At 50.4% G+C, this 21,660-nt stretch overlaps 1 protein-coding gene across 1 annotated transcript in view; it reads right to left on the bottom strand.

Annotated features, from left to right (window-relative positions):
* Nucleotides 1-21,660, bottom strand: part of LOC134536562 (intermembrane lipid transfer protein Vps13D) — a 416,290-nt gene that overhangs the window by 196,117 nt on the left and 198,513 nt on the right. The window contains exon 46 of the mRNA XM_063376313.1: nucleotides 12,863-13,073. Within this exon, the coding sequence (XP_063232383.1) occupies nucleotides 12,863-13,073 (211 nt within the window). The remainder of the gene's footprint in view (nucleotides 1-12,862; nucleotides 13,074-21,660) is intronic.

Here is a 21,660-nt window from a genome sequence, read left to right as displayed (position 1 = left end):
CGAGCCCAGCCAGCCAGCCAGCCGAGCCCAGCCAGCCAGCCGAGCCCAGCCACCCGAGCCCAGCCAGCCAGCCGAGCCCAGCCAGCCACCTGAGCCCAGCCAGCCAGCCTAGCGAGCCGAGCCCAGCCAGCCAGCCGAGCCCAGCCAGCCAGCCGAGCCCAGCCAGCCAGCAGAGCCCAGCCAGCCAGCCAGGCGAGCCCAGAAAGCCAGCCAGGCGAGCCCAGCCACCCGAGCCCAGCCAGCCAGCCGAGCCCAGCCAGCCAGCCAGCCGAGCCCAGCCAGCCAGCCGAGCCCAGCCACCCGAGCCCAGCCAGCCAGCAGAGCCCAGCCAGCCAGCCAGGCGAGCCCAGAAAGCCAGCCAGGCGAGCCCAGCCACCCGAGCCCAGCCAGCCAGCCAGCCGAGCCCAGCCACCCGAGCCCAGCCAGCCAGCCGAGCCCAGCCAGCCAGCAGAGCCCAGCCAGCCAGCCAGGCGAGCCCAGCCAGCCAGCCAGGCGAGCCCAGCCAGCCAGCCAGGCGAGCCCAGCCAGCCAGGCGAGCCCAGCCAGCCAGCCAGGCGAGCCCATCCAGCCAGCCAGGCGAGCCCAGCCAGCCAGCCAGGCGAGCCCAGCCAGCCAGCCAGCTGAGCCCAGCCAGCCAGCCGAGCCCAGCCAGCCAGCCAGCCAGCCAGCCGAGCCCAGCCAGCCAGGCGAGCCCAGCCAGCCAGTCAGGCGAGCCCAGCCAGCCAGCCAGCCGAGCCCAGCCAGCCAGCCGAGCCCAGCCAGCCAGCCAGCCAGCCAGCCAGCCGAGCCCAGCCAGCCAGCAGAGCCCAAGCCAGCCAGCCAGGCGAGCCCAGCCAGCCAGCCAGGCGAACCCAGCCAGCCAGCCAGGCGAGCCCAGCCAGCCAGCCAGGCGAGCCCAGCCAGCCAGCCAGGCGAGCCCAGCCAGCCAGCCAGCCGAGCCCAGCCAGCCAGCCGAGCCCAGCCACCCGAGCCCAGCCAGCCAGTCAGGCGAGCCCAGCCAGCCAGTCAGGCGAGCCCAGCCAGCCAGCCAGCCGAGCCCAGCCAGCCAGCCGAGCCCAGCCAGCCAGCCAGCCAGCCAGCCGAGCCCAGCCAGCCAGCAGAGCCCAAGCCAGCCAGCCAGGCGAGCCTAGCCAGCCAGCCAGGCGAGCCCAGCCAGCCAGCCAGGCAAGCCCAGCCAGCCAGCCAGGCGAGCCCATCCAGCCAGCCAGGCGAGCCCAGCCAGCCAGCCAGGCGAGCCCAGCCAGCCAGCCAGCCGAGCCCAGCCAGCCAGCCGAGCCCAGCCAGCCAGCCAGCCAGCCAGCCGAGCCCAGCCAGCCAGGCAAGCCCAGCCAGCCAGTCAGGCGAGCCCAGCCAGCCAGCCAGCCGAGCCCAGCCAGCCAGCCGAGCCCAGCCAGCCAGCAGAGCCCAAGCCAGCCAGCCAGGCGAGCCCAGCCAGCCAGCCAGGCGAGCCCAGCCAGCCAGCCAGGCGAGCCCAGCCAGCCAGTCAGGCGAGCCCAGCCAGCCAGTCAGGCGAGCCCAGCCAGCCAGCCAGCCGAGCCCAGCCACCCGAGCCCAGCCAGCCACCCGAGCCCAGCCAGCCAGCCGAGCCCAGCCAGCAGAGCCCAGCCAGCAGAGCCCAGCCAGCCAGCCGAGCCCTGCCAGCCGAGCCCAGCCAGCCGAGCCCAGCCAGCCAGCCGAGCCCAGCCAGCCAGCCGAGCCCAGCCAGCCAGCCGAGCCCAGCCAGCCTAGCGAGCCCGGCCAGCCAGGCGATCCCAGCCAGGCAGCCGAGCCCAGCCAGGCAGCCGAGCCCAGCCAGGCAGCCGAGCCCAGCCAGGCAGCCGAGCCCAGCCAGCCAGCCTAGCGAGCCCAGCCAGCCAGGCGATCCCAGCCAGGCAGCCGAGCCCAGCCAGGCAGCCGAGCCCAGCCAGGCAGCCGAGCCCAGCCAGCCAGCCGAGCCCAGCCAGCTAGGCGAGTCCAGACAGCCAGCCGAGCCCAGCCAGCCAGCCGAGCCCAGCCAGCCAGCCGAGCCCAGCCAGCCAGCAGAGCCCAGCCAGCCAGCCGAGCCCAGCCAGCCAGCCGAGCCCAGCCAGCCAGCCGAGCCCAGCCAGCCAGCCGAGCCCTGCCAGCCAACCGAGCCCAGCCAGCCAGCCGAGCCCAGCCAGCCAGGCGAGTCCAGCCAGCCAGCCGAGCCCAGCCAGCCAGCCGAGCCCAGCCAGCCAGCCGAGCCCAGCCAGCCAGTCGAGCCCTGCTAGCCAGCTGAGCCCTGCTAGCCAACTGAGCCCAGCTAGCCTAGCCCAGCCAGCTAGCCGAGCCCAGCCAGCAAGCCGAGCCCAGCCAGCCAGCCGAGCCCAGCCAGCCAGCCGAGCCCAGCCAGCCAGCCGAGCCCAGCCAGCCAGCCGAGCCCAGCCAGCCAGCCGAGCCCTGCCAGCCAGTCGAGCCCTGCAGCCAGCCGAGCCCAGCCAGCCAGTCGAGCCCTGCTAGCCAGCTGAGCCCAGCTAGCCTAGCCCAGCCAGCCAGCCGAGCCAGCCAGCCAGCCGAGCCCAGCCAGCCAGCCGAGCCCAGCCAGCCAGCCGAGCCCAGCCAGCCAGCCGAGCCCAGCCAGCCGAGCCCAGCCATCCAGCCGAGCCCAGCCAGCCAGGCGAGCCCAGCCTGCCAGGCGAGCCCAGCCAGCCAGCCGAGCCCTGCCAGCCAGTCGAGCCCTGCTAGCCAGCTGAGCCCAGCTAGCCTAGCCCAGCCATCTAGCCGAGCCCAGCCAGCCAGCCGAGCCCAGCCAGCCAAGAGCCCAGCCAGCCAGCCGAGCCCAGCCAGCCAGCCGAGCCCAGCCAGCCAGTCGAGCCCAGCCAGATAGCCGAGCCCAGCCAGCCAGCCGAGCCCAGCCAGCCGAGCCCAGCCAGCCAGCCATCCGAGCCCAGCCAGCTAGCCAGCTCTACTACTGCAGGGTGAGGAAGACCGCAGAGTCAAACTAGCCGCATAAAGTAAGTTGACATCAGACGAGGGACACTGGGTGCCCCATTTATGGGCATCCCAAGGTGGGGGAAAACTTAACCTACCCTTCTTAGGAACCTTCATTCAGAGGGTACCCGCGCTAGTCAGGCCATACCTTCTTATCTATGCAGGAACTGAAGATTGACACTTAGGCCATTCTGGAAGAGCCAGGTGCCACGCGACAACGTTCTTTAAAATTGTTCCTAAATTACGCATCTCCCGCTTCACCGGGTTACTCTGGGATGTCGTACGGATGGCGTGAAGTAATTAATCCTAGATTTCTCAGTCCTTGTTGCCAAATGGTACTGGTGAACTGAGTTCCTTTAACTGATAAGATACAGACTGGTTTCGATACTTGAGTTATAAATGTTTTTAACTTGGCAAACAGTCTTAGCATTTGCATTAACTATTGTGTAGAGCTTGGAATATTTTGAGAATACATCCATGAAAACTAGAATGTACCTCACCCCAGCCTTTGAAGTTGGTAGTGGACCGAATAAATCTACCATCACTAATTGTAAAGGTTTATCGGGTAATATCGTTGGTACACTCCTTCTAAATGCTCTTGCACGTGTTTGGCCTCTTGACACAAATCACAAGTTGAAACAACTTTCTGTATGTATTTTTGCATATGTTTCCAGAAAATTTGGCAATGCAATGCTGCATCAGGGTGTCCACATAATAACTCAAAAAAATTTCCAGTACACGAAAAAAATTTCAAGTACATTTTCCACCAGCCAGTGATTTTGGAATGTTGTATGTGAATAAAACATTGTCTTCAGAAACACAATATAACTGGTGTATATTGGATTCAGGGGGCGAAACCAATAATTTCTTAGGAACTACACAAACATGAATCTGTCTCAATAAGAGGTACGTATAACAAATTAACAATATACAAGAATGAATTACAATTAGCGAACTTACCAAGTAGGTAGTTGAATAGTATGTGGGCACTGCATCTCATCTCTTCGCATCACAATTAATGTCACAGAATAACAAGTGCCACAGCTGTTTTCCATGTTTATCATTCTTGAGATTAAAATACCTAGTACCAAGACTTGAATATATGTTGAAATAAAATCATTTTGTCCCAAATTTTACCTTCTTTAAAAGTGATTCCATCTATAACAAATCCTAAATACAAGAATATACAAGTAAAGTTATCTAAATAATAGTTGTGTTTTGTCAAAACAGTGACAGCATCACAATATTTAACTTTGTTTAGTCCAAAACTACCAAATATCATTTTTTTAATATATGTAATTTGGCTGAAATTTCAGCAAGTTCCCTTTCCTTATCTTCAACCACTTTCCTTTTCTTCATTTCAAGTTCACTGATTTCCAATGCCACCCTCTTTCTTTCATCTTGCTTCCGCTCCTCTGTCCCTTTCTCTTGTTGCTGTCTTTCAAGAGCTTCCTATTTTCCACTAGCATTCCTCATTGAAAAAATAAGTGATTTTGTTATTTCAATGCTGTCCATTACACCCTTTGCAGTCACTGAATCATAAATCATTCACTGTGCCACGAGAGACTGTTCTTTTAAGTTTTCCACTAGACATTCTCGATTAACTGAAAAACCTCTTTCGAGATTTGAGTTTTTGTGAGACATAATAAGAATGAGCTGGACAGGCGCCCGCCCGCCCGCCCGCCCGCCTGCCATCCCCTGCTCTACGCTGCGCTGGGGCCGGTCTCGGATGCTTGAACACCGTCTTTCCCGTAGCAAAAAATAAAAAATATCTACTGTACTTTACAGCATATCCTACTGTGGATTCGTTTTCGTCTTTCATAAACTGTTATTCCTCCGAACACGTGAATAGTGACTTCTTACATTTGTGAACAGCATGTGGAAAGTTACTACTAATAACTGCTCGTATTTTTTATACTCCTACACACTGCAGACATTTCTCACGTAAAATTAACATGTGAACCACCTGCTCTCATTTATTTTGCCACCACTGACTCTTTTCTTCACCCCACTTTTAATATTCAGCCCAAAGACACGTCAATATATAATCATTACGGGAGTGATAAAGGAGGGGCGAAAACAGCAACATAAGCTAGTTCGTCAAGACGTGACCGGGATCTGGATGATAAGCTGGAAGAATTTCTGTCCTTACATTTATTTCTACGTGATTCCCTTTATCAGCTCGTCTTTAAAAATGTTTACCAAATGTAAACCAAACTTGAAAATCAAAAACGCTATCTTAAAATATATCTGAACTCACAAACACCGTACAAAGACTAAGTGATGCTTTTCAGAATAAAATAAGGAGCTTAGGGGTGGGGATGACACGTGTTGTAGCTATGCACTGCACACGATTGCGGTTGATATGCGTTACGCGCCGGAAATGTTGGACGGAGGGAAGGATGAGTATAGTTCATGTGTGGTAAAATAAATATTTTTACGGCCCTGCTAAATTTTCATTCAAGTAATCTCAAAGTTTCAGTGATTTCTCATCGAAATACTGCTGTGTAATAGTAAACAAATTGTATCATAATAACTTATACGTTATACAGTATCTACTAAAAGTAAATGGCTGTCCTGTAGGCCTTAAAATATTAATTTTGTCACACAGGTGTGGAAGGGGAGGAGGGTGTACACCTGTTGACAGTTTCTCACGCAAAAGGTTGCACGAAGGGAAGAAATGCTGCAATGTTAAGGGAGGGAGGAGGGGTGACAGGATGGTCTGTGTTTCTGAGAGGGATGAGCCTTGAAGAACGTGCAGCAGGGGAGGGAGAGGTCCGCCGCATTCTTTAATGTCCGATGTTTTTTTTTTACTTATCTTATAGGACCATTGGTAAGAAGGGTATTAAAGCCTGCACAAAATATATACGTAATGCATGTTAAAAAATAACATTTACATAAGCTTTCATTGTGATTTTTTCAATTCTTTTCTGATTATTTTTTTATGTCAAAATTTCTGATTTTTTGACGGTTCCTGAGAATGTATTCGTAAAATCGATGCTTCGTAAAATCGGGGTTCTAGTGTATTTTAAAACACATGTGTTTGTCGGTTAAAATCAAATTCATGTAAATCATTAAAAACACTAATGTCCCATATGTGATATATTATATTAATCCCTCCTACACCGCGCACACAACAGCCCGGCCGTGAAGGCGTACAAGAATTATCGCACGTATTGTCCCACGATAGCCGAGAACTGAGTGTATCCGAGCGAACACGGACTGGCAACCTAGCCACGCCACGGCCATGCTCACAACGCACTCTGGCAAGGCAAGCCAACAGTTTTTGACGTTTTCGTTCATTGAATCTCGGTTCGCAGAGTGGCGTAACTCATGTTCCGCGCAAATTCGTATTACCTCTAATTTGAGTTGCAAATGCACTTTTCTTGATCATTTTACCTTCCCTCATAAACTTCCAATACAAAATTCCAGTACAAAACAATGACTTTCCCATACATTCTCCTATTTAAAAAATATCCCGTACTTTTCCCGTACTTCCCGTACTTTCCAGTACAGTGGACACCCTGCGGCATGCAGTTTACCAGATCCTACGTGACCTAATACTTCATGTATTTCTCGAATGATTATCTATTGCATATCGTTCGGTATAACTGGTCTCCAATGGTCTTCCATGAGTGATTTTGGAATGTTGTATGTAAATAAAACATCGTCTTCAGAAACACAATATAACTGGTGTATATTAGATTCAGGGGGCGAAACCAATAATTTATTTACAAAATTTGTCAGTTTCTTGCATACTTTTGAGGCTTTTAAATAATTATCTTAGCTTAACGTTTTTCTCTACATTGACTGTAATAGTCTGTGCTATCAAAAATTCCTTGGAACTTTTATCGTTACCATGTTGCTCGTCAAACACGTCTGGCGCTCGACTCAAATAATCTGCAGCTAGATTATTTTGTCCATTTATGTGGTGTATGGTGATGTCGTACTCCTGAATCAATAAACACCATCTGGTGATGCGACTACCAAACGTTTTTCCTGTTCTCAAGCATGTTATTGCTTGGTGATCCGTCATTAACTTGATGGTTTCTCCAATGAGTATGTCTCAAAATTTTTGTAGGGCCCAAACAATAGCCAATGCCTCCTTTTCGGTCACCATATAGTTCCGTTTGGCATTGTTCATGGTTCGGCTCGCCATTGCTACAGTTTTTTCTATACTATTCTCGTCGCATTGAGCCAGTTTTACGCCCAACGTGTATGCTGAGGCGCCAGTGTATAGTATAAACTCTCACCCTTGAACTGGATGGTGAATCACGCGTTCCTTTAAAAATATTGCCTTTAATGCTTCGAATGCGTCTTGTTCTTTCTCAGACCAAAACCAACATTTTCCCTTTTTCAATAAATTGAATAATGGTAATGCAACTCGAGCTATTTGGTCGGAGTAATTTCTATAGAACCCTACGACTCCTAGAAAAACTCGTAGCTGTTTGACATTACGTGGTTATAGCACTTAACTTGTCGGGTGCTGTACGTATTCCTGTTGGCGTTAGGATATGACCTAGAAATGGTACTTCATTCCCACGGATTTTTGATTTCCGTAATTTGACGGTCATACCAGCAGTTCTTAATTTAGAAATGACAATGTTAACGTACTGTAGATGTTCCTCGAATGACTTAGAAGTGATAAGTATATAATCTACATAGGCTCGTGCAAAATTTTTGCATTGTCCCTAAAGTAGTATCTAAGCATCGGGTAAATTGGGCGACAGCATTGGATAGTCCAAATGGCATTACCTAAAAAATATATATTGTTGATTTTTGAAAAGAAATGCTGTGTACTGCTGTGAGTCTTTTCTCAGAGGTATTTGCCAGTATCCGGCTGATAAGTCCAACGTAGTTAGATGTTTTATACCTTGGTACAGTCTAAGGATGTCACTGGTGTTTCGAGGACTTTCTCAATCTCTTACAGTTAATTTGTTGATTTCGCGTGCATTCAAACACAAACGCACGCTGCCATCTTTTTTCCGTACACATACCACGGGGTTAATGAAAGGACTAGACTCACGTTTCACTACCTGCCACTCTTAACATCAATTAGAAATAGTTTTCTGCTTCCCACAAGTATCTCGCGGGAATCGGGTAGGATTTTTTTATTTTTGTGAAACGGTTCACCTGTTTTAATGACAATTTTCGCTTCGTACAAGCTGTTACGACCTGGTTTGTCGGAAAACACTGATATGTGACCATTCAGTAGATTAAATAATTTCTGTTGATGTTTGTCAGGAAGTGCACTAATTTCTGCAATGACTAATTTGACATCTTCAATAGTGGCTATTAACGAATCTGGTACCGTAGTACTGAAAATACGATGCGTAATTAGCTCGCGTTGTCTGATATTTGCCATTTTATCGCAATGATCGGTGTTTGAATATCGTTGGTAGAGAATAACCACCCTCGAAAATCCAAAAAAATACCATATTTACGACGCATATAAATTTTTCTTTGCCAAGACCATCTATAGTTATCAAAGCTTGTTTATTTACTATAGGGCTGGCTCGTGACGTAGCACCAAGAATTTTCACGACTGGAATAGGTATTATTGGCACCTTAATTCCAGCATGTTCTATTTCTGAGCATAAGTCTTCGCTAATGCAGCTGACCTCAGCTCCACTATCTAGTAAACACGGAGTAAGTATTGCGTAGATGCGCAAATGTAGTTCCGGACAGTATACATCCTTTCTCCCTGTAGTATATTATTCCTCTTCTGTTAAAAACTCCCTTTCGTTTTCTGCTAATCGTATGTTGTATAGGTGTGATTTCGAAATAAGGCTGTGTTCCCCCTTGTCGAGACTAGCGATTGGTATTTGGGGTCGACAATACCGATCTCTGCTAGTTTGACGGCTTGCATTTATCGTTGCCATTTATTTGTACTTCAGCCTGGTAATTTTCCTGATGCAAGTATTCTCTTCCTTGTGGGTTAGAAAAATACAGTTTGGTTAACGGGTTCTTGTCCTTGAAAATATTTAGGAACTCGTAATGATGCTGCGACTGTCTTGTAATAAGTATTACCGTATTCTGGTAGTCTAATACCTTCACAAGTCGTCTCGTTTCTTGTGTTACCACTACTAATTGTGTTTACTATTGTGTCCTGCGTATTCTGGAGAAAATTAGTGGAATAGTTTCCACTATTTCCCTCAACATATTCAGTTGTACATTTGTCTTTCCTAGGTGAACGTATAGTTTCTGTCTTCCGTGGTAATCCGCGATTTTCTTTCGGCGATGTGTGTGGTGTACAATGTTGACAGTAATCCTGCCTCTCCTTTGACGGTGTCGATTGACGGCTGTCCTGACCGTAACTGTACCGACTATCTTTAGGCTGGTTACGCCAATACCCCTTCTCATTTTGGCTCCCATAGTCTTTGAAATACCATTCCCTTTGATGGAAGTTTTGGTTCTTGTTTTCATACCATTTATTTTTATTCTGTTTTTCTTTGTGGTCTCGCCATACAAGTGTGTTCACTTGTGGTGTGTGATGTTTGTTTTTCTCTAAGTTGTTGTCATTACGACATTGGTTCCATGGTTAGTACATGGGAGTTGTCTTAGTGTTTATCGGCCTCTCGTTTTCCTCACGCACGTTACTACTGACTCGAATCTGATGGTCTAATCGATCGTACGCCAGTAATTGTTCTCTGAAATCCGATATACATATAAAATTCCTTCCAGATAAATATAGCTGATATCTCATCAGTAATTACTGTCCAAGGATCATGGCTATGAACTCATTGTCATCCATTTCTACATCTAAGTATCGAGTCCGTTCGAACATTTCACTCAGGTGTGACTCTAATGTTTTATTCCTCTTTGGGTCAAACTTCTCGCTATGCAAAACAGCACGCAAGTTACCTTGAAGTTTGAGACTCCAATACTGTTGAATGAATATTTGTTTAAATTGCGCGTAAGAAGTGATGCTATTACGATGCATTTCCAACCAGTAATATGCAGTGCTCTTTAAACTACTGCTCAAACATCTAAGTTTCTCGTCCTCTGTTAAGTTAAAACGTGTTACATTGTGCCGGAAATAAGGTATTTCGGCACGTTTTTTTAAATTTTATCATAATTTTAAAATTATTTTTGGAAATAATTTTATTTTCCATATAAACTGGTTACATAAGGTGTAGTTTTTTTTAAAGTCGACTGTACCACGACTCGCCCCTGGTCGACCTTAGTGCGTGCAAACTCCAACAGAGGGAAGTCCTTTACGATAGTTCACTTTGAGCCGGACAACGAGAGTTGCCGAAGGTTTCCGACGCCCCTCCACCCTCTAGGACGAAGTCCTTGTTTTTTTTTAGCGACGCAGCGCCGATTGGAGGGGACTCTTGTTCTGCACTCTGGAACGACCGCGTCGGTAGTCCGCTGATCGCGTTTCGGGCTCCGTCCAGTTAAATCAAAGATGACGCCAAGCAGCAGTACTAAGATGTAGTCTGATCAGAAAAGGGATGATTCCCTGTTTACCTTTTGGTTTTTTTATTTTAGTCATCTCAACATAGCCTCTACGTAGTAATCCTAGTTTCTCCGCGAACCGAATTTCTTGTCTAATGCCGCATTTTTTTTTTTCTCTTTTAACAGCGACGTCGACCGCGCATCGCCCTCCATCTTCCTACCAGGCAACATGGCTGTGCCTAACAACTACGACCCTGTTTTGGTAAGTTCTCTCTTCGGTCCTTTGAAGTTTGCCTATCTTGCGGTCGTTTTCTGACCCGACCTTGTTCTGTCTGTGGTGCAGATCTAATTTTTTTTTGGTTTGGTCTGTCCACAGACAGGGTCCTAGTCCCCCCTCCCAAAGAGAAAGAAACCATATTGGGGAACTAAGGAAGCCCGGCGACCTCCAATTTTGAATTGGTGGTTTCGCCAGTGGAAGCTCTCACTCCCGGCCTTTTCGCCATCAGCTACGAACCGCCAGAAAATCTTCAGTTCGTGAGAGCGAGTGCCAGTGAAAGTTTTTTTTTGTTAATTTCCAAATGTAATTTCAGATATCAGATTCGAACCAGTTTAACAGTTTTGGTCTCTTCAGCCATCTCGAAATTGTATATGTGAAATGGTTATAACTAACCAATGATAAGCTAATATGGTGATTACAGATTATTGTAAAATGTTAAAATTTTACGGTTTATTTAAGAATGATGTGTTAGAAAAATAATTTTCTATTCGCGGCCCGGGTCGACAAATGAGTAGGTAAACTGAGCTCTCTTTAATAATGGTTAAATGATAAAAGTATTTTCTCTTTATAACTTGTAATAAAAAAACCTTGAAAACAAACCTTGATCTTAAATAAAAGGATGCCTATAAACGTAACTGTTTGTTTCTATCACTTAAGGCAATAACGATCCACACTATGCTCCCAGGTCTTGATAGGGAGTTTACAAATTTTCGTTGGACCCACCCCGTGTCCGCCTCTGATGTTTAAAATTTTGTTCTTAATTATTTCTTTTCTGCCCGCCACTTCCAAGGCCTGTTTTGTCGACATCTTGTCAATATTAATAAATAGTAATAACAAGGACACGAGGGGCGTTTCAACATACTCTTCGAATGTTTTTAAGAATTTGCGAGGATTTTCACTACATTTTGCAGAAAATGTAGGTTTTTCTTCAGACCACTGACGTGCAGGGTGATTAATGGCTACTACAGGGTCCATTAATAACACAGGTTGTCCTCCTGCTGAGTATAAAGTTCTACCTCGGTTATCATTTCCTGAAGTATCTACCTGTAGTGGAACAGAAGTAGATGAATCATGTGTTTCCAGTGGTATAGTAGTACTAGACTCAGTTACTGGTGTGTCAGTAAAACACCTAATAGGTTAGATAACTTAACCTCAAATTACGACCTATTTACATTAATTCCGTTAGGGCTCTGTATATTTAATAAATGATAAGTGCTATTTAAATAAAAATTAACTCATTTGGCTCGCATAAAATATAATGAATATTATGTAATTTTTTTTTACAAGCTGTGCTATGGGCAAGGTTAGTTACTAAAGAATTTTTTTATGCCATAAAGTCTTACCTTTGTGTTTTATTATACCAAATAATTAGGCCTAAGAGTGTATTATGATTTTTTTAGGCTCACCCATACAATTAAAACTCAAGTTACTAAAAGTTTTTTCGATTTGGGAGTAACCACATGAAAGAAAAACCATCTTTCCCATCACCACTTCGCCCAGTACCAGGACTTTTTGAAACAGTCAGACACAATGTTTGCAGCCACCCCATCAACATCAAATGCAGGCAAACAACAAACAGTATCAACATTCATGAAATTACCACTAAAAGGTAAAGAAGCAAGAACCATAAATACAAAAATTGCCAAATTGATTACAATGTGCCACCTTCCATACAGAATTGTTGAAAAAAAAAAAAAAGTTTTGTTGAATAAGTAAATTACTTGAAACCAAGTTATCAAATACCAGTAAGTACAACATTCTCGCGGAGTATTATTCTTGAACTGTATCAGTCTGAAAGGCATAAGTTACAGTTGGTATTCAAACATGATGTGATAAGAGGTAAAACACAACGTGATAGAGGTAGCATCAGAGCATAACCCTGTGTGCATTGCTCTCACAACTGATAACTGGACATCAAGAGCAGGTGATGGTTACATGTCACTAACCTGCCGTTATCTACATCACATTGAGTACAAGGAAGTTACTCTGGGAAATGTTGCTGTACATGAATCTCCAGCGAGTATTCGCAGAAGACTAATTAGTTTGGGTGTCACTAGAGTTGGTTTTCCAGTAAAAATTTATCTTTCTTTTGACTCTGTTTGGCATTAATGTTTTTTGGACTCCATAGATTTGCAAAAAGAAAAAAAAAATTGAATTTTTCGAATTCGATTTGAAAAATATTCCTTATTCGTGTATTCAAATGTAAAAACAGCCAGTACCGGCGGGTGTACGGGGGGTGCTGGGCGCTCGCACCTGTACTTGTGGTCGCGGTTGCTGCGGCACTGCATCACCTCCTGCAGCACCTCGCCGGGCCGCTGCGCCTGCGCCCACAGCACGGGCTTGTTGCAGAACACGTAGCCCTGCCCCAGAGGCTGCGGGCGCACCAGCACGGTGGCGGCCACGTGTGAGAGGGGCACGGGCGCCGTGGCCCCCGGCGGCACGCTCATCAGCCTCGTGCCCCGGCCTGCACACACCGTCACATCTCCGAGATCACACTCGTCCGGCCCTGAATTCAAATAATTATACCTTAGCGCTGCTTCCGCCACTTGTTCACTGTTTATCTGGAGTAATGGAGTAATGAGTTAGAGACCCTCGATCAAAGAAGTGTCGAATCACAGACACTCAGTCGAGACGACCAACAAGTCAGCAGCCAATGAACAGGTGGCATTTGCCCGAATGTGTGGAGTGTAGTAGAGTCTATCCTGGAGGTCACTGAATCCGCGAATTTTGCAGGTCTCTAACTATTAGTCTTACGGATGTAAGTTCTGTGTTATTATTTAACAAATATAGCCAGTTTACGTCACAGGCGGAGGGACGACAAAGAAGGGGAACCGCACAGATCGGTCAGATCTTGCTCCTGTCCACTCAGAGCAGCTCTTGACTCGGACTCGGTAGCATGGTGATTAATGTGTTTTTGCAATAGAGTTTGTTTAGATCAATCGATTTAAGCCAAAAATACTGTACTGTGGAGTAAAATGTAAAGTAAGCCTATAAAAAGAGTATTAAGTATGAGCCTCAGTCTGTGCAAGAGCCAACCCATCGTTGGAAAGAGGAGGCTATGGGCCAAGCACAGGTACCCGAATGTCCGGTGCTGAGCGAGTGAGAGAAACTGTTCTGGGAGCGTCAAAAAGCTGCCACAGCACATGGCATATGGCATCAATAACAGCTACTTCGTCAACTTCATGAAGAATGAACACGGCCACAACTATGTGCCCACAGAACTGACAACACTGGACAATGCCACTATAGACTGTAGGGTCACCAGAGACATTGATTCTGATATTATGCATTATGTAACTATTCTCATATCATAGGCCAATGTTAAACAAAATTGTTGTCAAATATTAATTGAAATAGTTATATACCTTTCAGTGTCTGTTCTGTATTTAAAGTAATACACAGCCAATGTCTCATCTTCATTTCAATCCATTACACTAATAGCAACTCACTGATATAGACGTTTCATGTTAAACCAACGGCCGTGTGTCCTGACACAGCCCCAAACAATTTTTTATTTACATTCTGTTGATCAGACGTGCATAGTGTCTCGGCTATAGAACAGGCATAATACTAGTTCAACACAATAACATTTTCTTAACAATAATTATATGTACATTAAAAATTAACAGACATAATAGATTCAACAGAATCAGAAGAATAAAAAAATTGTTTAACACTAATTCAGATTAACACCTCAATTCAAGAAAAAATTAATAAATGTTATTTCCAAGAAAGGAAATATAAATGGGAGCTAGAGACCTGCGAGTACTCGAATTTTGAGTTCCAGTAGAGTTTTTAATTAGTGCTCGGACTCGGCACGGCCGTTCACGACTCACGAGTCGAGTTCGAGTCTTTTCAGACTTTTTTGGTTAGGACTGAGGATAAGTTAGATTCAAATCTCAGATTCAAATCTGAAAAATTACCGGATTGTACCATAATTATCGTACACACCTTAAAAACCCAGAACTTCCTTCGTGCAACAACAGCCTAAGTCAATTCCTTAAATTATTATGTATAAAATAGGAACAAAAATTTATTTATGCAAGTTCATGAACTTAGACGTGTCAATGAAATTGTTTGCAAGACAGATCTTCAAAATTAAATACAAATATAAACGTTTAATTAGGATAAATAATATGGGTACATCACACAATTTTCAGAACTGGGGGATATGGCAACATTTTTTTTCACAAGCCCCCATTTGTGGTAAATGTGTGTATTTTGATCAGACTAGACAAAAAAAATCAATACCAATTTGACATCGTCCGGGGCTACGCCCAGCTCGATATGCCATCACACCCCACCACTCCACTCCTTCCCTGGCGTTTGAATCTCCCGCCGACATGTGTGTGTGTGCGTGTGAGGGCGCCACGAACCACAAGAAGAGGGCGCAGTAGAATCAGTGCTTCGTACCCTTAAAGTATTAGTAATTGGATGTTTGTAATTCGCTTTTCTTTTTTACCCCTGTTATTTTTATAATATTTGTCATTTCAATAATTAACGTAAATTTTATGTGTCTTGATGAAATATCCTGCAGGCCGCCAGAGACGTAGACTTGCCGAGGCCATAATGCAAAACCGATCTTCATCTTTTATTTAGAACTGCATAATAAATTTCTAATGTAATTCTTATATTTTATAATTCTATGTAAGAGATTAAAGAATAGCTTTTAGGGTTTTCTTGAGTAAGCCTCGGCGCAATACGGCCCGAATAACGGTACCATCCGTTTTGGCGCGCTGCGTCATTGTCTAGCCACCCCGACGGCCATTGCTCATCCCAGTCGATCTCTAGCGCTCACCGAGGTAGGAAGCACGCCGCACTCCGGGGACTTCAACTTTGGTATTCATCTGATCCGGTAATTCTGTCGACTAGTAAGTACTCTAAAACGCTTTCGTGTATCCCCGGGGCCTACCTCGGGAGCCGACTGTTTGATTAATATCTGTTAACTCCGGTAACGGGACTTGAAACTTTCGCGAACAATCTAGCACGGCCACGTGGTGGCCGGCCTCACCTAAGCCTATTGCGCCGTAAGGCTTTTGACTGTTAAACGACGAGACTAGGAGTATGTAAGGAGTTATCGTGCCTATGTGTATGCAAGGCCAATAAAACCCCAGACGCGTAACTTGTGTTGTGATTGACCACGTGTGTGTTACCCAAGTTCCTAGGGGCGTGTGGGACGCCTTAAGAGCCCACGGTAGGGATTAAAGCGTGCCCGACGCTGAGAGCGGGCTGTGGGTCTGGTTATTGCATAGGCAGTATTCGGGGGGAAACGAGTCACGTCTCCGCACGGGCGACGTCACGCCCTGGGATAAGAGTCTTGCCGGGTCCACGTGCCCCTACACGTGGTGGCGCCCAGTAAATTTCAGCCGAACATCTTAACAACAACCCCCGGACACGTCATGTGGCGCCCAAGAGCGTGGGGCGTGACAAAACTGCAGGAATAACTAGGACCGAGGCGCGAGGGAGATGTGCTGTTGTTGCACGGAGCGACGGAGCGAGCGGAGCGGATAACGGTACTCTGGCGCGACGGTCACGTGACCGTCCCTTGGCGCGCGCGCATGCAAGAATTCAGCAAGGACGTGAACAGACTTGTGGAGTGCGGGGCGAGAGTAGACTAGGCAGTACACCAGCCATAGCATGATGTCGTACTGTACGCGGACGGACTGTAACGTAAGTGAGGTGAAGACGGAAGTTCTGTACAACCTGAACAAGATGTACTGCGTTAAGTACGCGCGACCGAAACACGTGGGAGGTCTGTTAGGCGCGTCCTGGGCGGACACGTGTAGTTGTTTGGAGCCACGGGGGGACAGTCCGCCGGGGGAAAGGAAGGTGGCCGTACCGGACTATTTCAAGTGTACGAACGTAACCTGCGACGGACGAACACGTGAAGACGTGTGGTGTATACAGTGCCGTGCGTTCAAGCACGTGGCATGTCTCACGCGGGCGGAGATGGACAGCACCGAGAACACCTGGTACATCTGTGCGGAGTGTCAAGGCGCGCGGCGCGCAGGGGGAGGAATGGTCGAGGGACAGCAACCCGCCCCGCGGACCCGAGGACACGCAACCCCGGTAGGGCCGGTCGAACTCCCGGAATTCGCAGGCCGGACAAGTGACGACCCGAGACAGTTTCTCAACGCATGCCGCGGGAGGTTGAGTCGCTATGGTGTTCCGGAGGAGGAGTGGGCCGAGAGAGTAGGCGGAGTGCTGCGTGCGGACGCTAGGACGTGGTGGACGATCATCCACGAATTCGACATGCCTTGGCCGGAGTTCGTCCGACGGTTCGAAACCAGGTTCGCAGACGCGCGGACGGAGTTGAAGGTGCGCACGGAGCTGTTCTGCCAGGAACAAGGGCACGCAGAGTCGGCCGAGGCGTTCATACTCAAAAAAATACGCCTGTACAAGCGACTGTTCCCGACGCAGGCGCCGGAGGAAATCCTAGGACCCAACATTGAACTCATGCGCCCGGAAATCCGCCCGCACCTACGTCACGCGGCCCTAAGCGCAGCAGAGGAATTCGTCCAGCTCGCGCGGACCGTGGAACAGGACCTGAAGGCTCTCAAACCCACCAGAGCCAGCGCCGCGACGCCGGCGCGCACGGAGCTGACGACCGACACCACCCAAGCTGTAGTCCCGTACGTCGCGCCGTGGGCAGAGGCGCGCCGTGACAACTCACGCCCAGACAACCGGTCGCCACCGGCGTGGCGTCGACGGGCCATCGGGGAGGGCCCCCCGCCACAGTGCCAGACTTGCCCGGCGGGCACATACCACTGGCACCAACACTGCCCAGTGCGCAACCGCTACCGTCCGGACCACGAGATACCGGGGCTGTCGGGAAACGGACGCGGGGGGACAGCGCAGTGACTCCGACGCTTTCCCCCCCCACGACAACAGTCGAGGCTCGCGAGCACGCACCTGCCGGCCCCCTCCTACTTGGGTCACGTCAATGCCGACGAAGGTGACCTTCTGCGCATCCCAATCCGCGTCAATGGGCGGGCCGTGAACGCGCTGGTTGACACGGCCGCCAGCCACAACTGCGTCGCCGCACGCCTCCTAGAAGACGCCCAGTACGAGCGCCAGCCGGGCCAACTCCAGCTGGCCACAGCCGGGGACGTCTGCCAGACGCAGGGCGTCGCGACGCTACACGTCGACATCCGAGACCAGCGGTCGACGACGACAGCCGTGGTGATCGCCGGGCTGCGCGACGACGTCATCCTGGGGCAGCCCTGGCTCCAGCAGCAGGACGCGAGGATCGAGGTACGGGACGGCCGGGTGCACGTGGGCGTCCAAGGCCGCCGCACTGTCTACGGGCTCGGAAGGGCCGCACCGACGCCGGAGGTCAAGGTCAGTCTCGACGGATTTAAGCAGGGGGTTCCTCCCGCATTCCGGGACCTGATTCAGGGTGTGCTCGACCAACAGAGTACGGTGTTCGCGAGTGCAGACCCCCTTTAAACGGACCACAGTGACCGAACACGCCATTCCCACTCACCCTCACGTCCCAATGTTCATTCCACCAGGTAGCTATGGATACGCAGGCAGGCAAACTATCCTAAGACAGGTCAATGAAATGCTTAGGGACGGTATTATTGAGCCAAGTGAGAGCCCGTATAACTTCCAGATTGTACTTGCAGAGAAAAAGGACGGCACCGCCCGATTTTGTGTTAATTTTAAGCCCATTAACAAAGTCACAGTTAATGCGCCCCCACCTCTGTTGAATATAGCGGACACGATAGCCGGCCTAGGAAACGCAAAAGTATTCTCTTCACTGGATCTGAAATCAGGATATTGGCAGGTGCCCATACGACCCGCCGACCGCCCAAAAACTGCCTTCACCATCCCAGACGGACGCAGGTTCCAGTTCCGAGCGATGCCTTTCGGGTTACAAGACGCCCCCGCGACCTTTCAGAACATGATGACGCGTGTGCTGGACAACTACTCCGGGAAATTTGCGGCCGCCTACTTAGATGACATCATCGTGTGGTCACAGACGTGGGAGGAGCACGCCCACCACCTTGCGTTAGTGCTAGAACGGCTTGCGTCACACGGCTTGACCTGCAACAGGGAAAAATGCCACCTGGGGACGACGGAGTTAGATTTTTTGGGGCTCTTGGTGAACGCAGACGGCAACAGGCCTACCTCACAACAGCTCGAGGTCATACTCAACCAATCCACCCCGAACACACGCAAACAACTCCAGCGGTTCATAGGGCTAGCCAACTGGTTAAGGGCCTTCATACCCGATTTCTCAATCGTGACGGCCCCGCTGACGGAACAACTGTCGCCTAAGAAACCCTATAGGTGGACCGGCGCCATGCAGCACGCATTCGACAAACTGAAACGCCGATTCCGTCAATGTCACACCCTGGCTAGACTCAATCCACATAAACCAATCATAGTGCAGACCGACGCAAGCCAGGAGGGCGTCGGCGCCATCTTACTCCAGTTAGGCGAGGCGGGCGAGCCACGGATCGTTGAATACGCGAGCGCTAAGTTCGGGGAGGTGGAGCGTCGCTACAGCGTCAATGAGCGCGAATGTCTCGGGGTCGTGTGGGCCATAAGACGCTACCGCCCGCACCTGGAGGGGCAGCGATTTATTCTGAGGACAGACAGCCAGTGCCTCAAGTGGCTCAGTAGAACACGTAGCGGGAAAGAATAATGAACTGGCCGACGAGCTATCACGGAACCCGGACCACACGGTACAGGTGCGAGATGACGCGGAATGGGACGAGCTACTACCGCCAACCCGGGGGCATGAGGGGCGCGAACTTCAGGGGGCAGAGGCGGACGCACGCCTCTGCGCGATACACCTGGCCACACCTCCCACGCTTCCCCCGGGGGCCGAACTCGACGACCTGGAAGCGTTCGTACGAGCCGTACAAACCGCCGACGCGCACACCCAGGAGCTGGTCCGTAGGTGTGGCGAGGGTACCGTGGAAGGGTACCGTGTCGTAGACGGATGTTTACAAGCCCACCCGGCGGGGCAGCCACAGGCAAGATGGCGGAAGTACGCACTACGAGAGGCACGACGGGACATCTTCTCCATGTTGCACGATAATAAGTTGGCAGGACACCCCGGTACCGATCAGACACTACGAACAATACGGGAATGGTTCCACTGGCCGGGAGTAAGTAAATACGTCAGGGACAAGGTGCGCAGCTGTAAACATTGCCAGCGGCACAAGACCCGCCGGCCAGACGGGCGCGAACAACAGGTACCCCGGCGGCCCACAGAGCCCTTCCACACCGTGGCCCTCGACCTCATGGGCCCATACCCCCGTACCCCGCGGGGCAAGAGGTTCATACTTGTGGTCACCGATTGCTTCACCCGGTGGGTAGAGGCCTTTCCGCTGGCAAACTGCCGGGCCAGCACGATTGCCAGGGCATTGGAAACGGAGTTCTTTCCCCGGTGGGGTTACCCCCGGGTGCTCCTGTCTGACAACGGTACGCAGTTCGCGGGGCGCAAGTGGAAAGCCTTGTGCCAAAAGTGGCGGGTCATACCACATACGACCCCTGTGTACCATCCCAGAGCGAATCCCACGGAAAGGCGCAATCAGGAAATTAAGGCCCAGCTGCGTCTGCGACTAACAGAGGACCACACCACCTGGGACGTTCATCTTCCGGACATTCTATACTGCTTGAGACGCAGGGCAAATGAGGCTACCGGCGAGACACCAGCCACCCTAGTACAGGGGCGTAATCTGCCACTTCCAGGACAATACCGGGTACTGCAAGTACGGGGGGAGCAGGAAGAGGTCACGCCTGACGCACGCGCGGAGCGCACGGAGACGGCCCGGGAGTCGGCGCGGCGCAGACAGGAGGAGTATCAGGCGCGCATCACGCCGGCCTCTACGTCACCACCCCCGACACTGAGTCCGGGGCAACTAGTATACGCCAGGCTACACCCCCTCTCCGCCAGTGGGCGGAAGTATTGCGCGGGGCTGGCGGCGAAGTGGGTGGGCCCCGTACCAATGGTACGAACAGCCGGCACCACAGCCGTATTGCTACGCCTACCCACCGGCCGAGTGGTTAAATACCATAGGGACACTGTGAGGTTGGCACCGGCAGAGGAGGGGGCAGACGCGGACGTACCGAGCCACGAAGTGGAGTCACCACACAGAGAACCCCCCAACCCAGCTAGCGACAGTTCACCGGAATTCGCCGTGCTCCCAGAAGAGGACGGGCCGGGGCCCGAACCAGGGACGCCGCCGACCGCCACGTCAACAGGCCCGGCCGCGGACCAAAAAACAAACTCCACACCCACTAGCGGCGAAACCCCGGGATTCGCCGGTTTTCCGGAAACACCAATAATATCACCCGTCCGACAGGCAGGATGTACCACCCAGGCGAGACGGCAGTTCACGGAAAGCGTGGACGAAAACTTCTACGGGTTCAAGGAAGGGGAAGACGTAGGTGGCACGGAGACGGGTCGTCTCCCAAACCCACTTATCTGGCACCCAGACGATGAGGGGGAGCGGACAGACAGTTCCCCATTGGAGGAGCCGAAGTGGCCCTTCCACTACTCACTGGCCGACTCATCCTTCCGGGTAGTGGTGGAGGAACCCGCGGATGAGACATGCGAGGAGGGTGGAACGGGGGAGGGAGAAACGGACAGGCAGGACTCGGGGCATGGGTACAATCTCCGCCCACGCCAAGCGACGGCGCCACCCCGGTGCTGCGTCGTGGAGATGACGCACCACGGCCCGGCCGGCGCAGATGTAAACACCGGGGGCCACGCCCACCCAACTGTCAACGGCGCGCGGCCATATCGAGCTACTTTCGGGGGGGGGGGGGGGGGGGGGGGGCAATTGACATCGTCCGGGGCTACGCCCAGCTCGATATGCCATCACACCCCACCACTCCACTCCTTCCCTGGCGTTTGAATCTCCCGCCGACATGTGTGTGTGTGCGTGTGAGGGCGCCGCGAACCACAAGAAGAGGGCGCAGTAGAATCAGTGCTTCGTACCCTTAAAGTATTAGTAATTGGATGTTTGTAATTCGCTTTTCTTTTTTACCCCTGTTATTTTTATAATATTTGTCATTTCAATAATTAACGT

Source organism: Bacillus rossius, chromosome 11 (assembly GCF_032445375.1).
Source record: "Bacillus rossius redtenbacheri isolate Brsri chromosome 11, Brsri_v3, whole genome shotgun sequence".
Taxonomy (NCBI): domain Eukaryota; kingdom Metazoa; phylum Arthropoda; class Insecta; order Phasmatodea; family Bacillidae; genus Bacillus; species Bacillus rossius.
The sequence above is the reverse complement of the archived record's forward strand: the minus strand, read 5'-3'. Positions and strand labels throughout refer to the sequence as shown.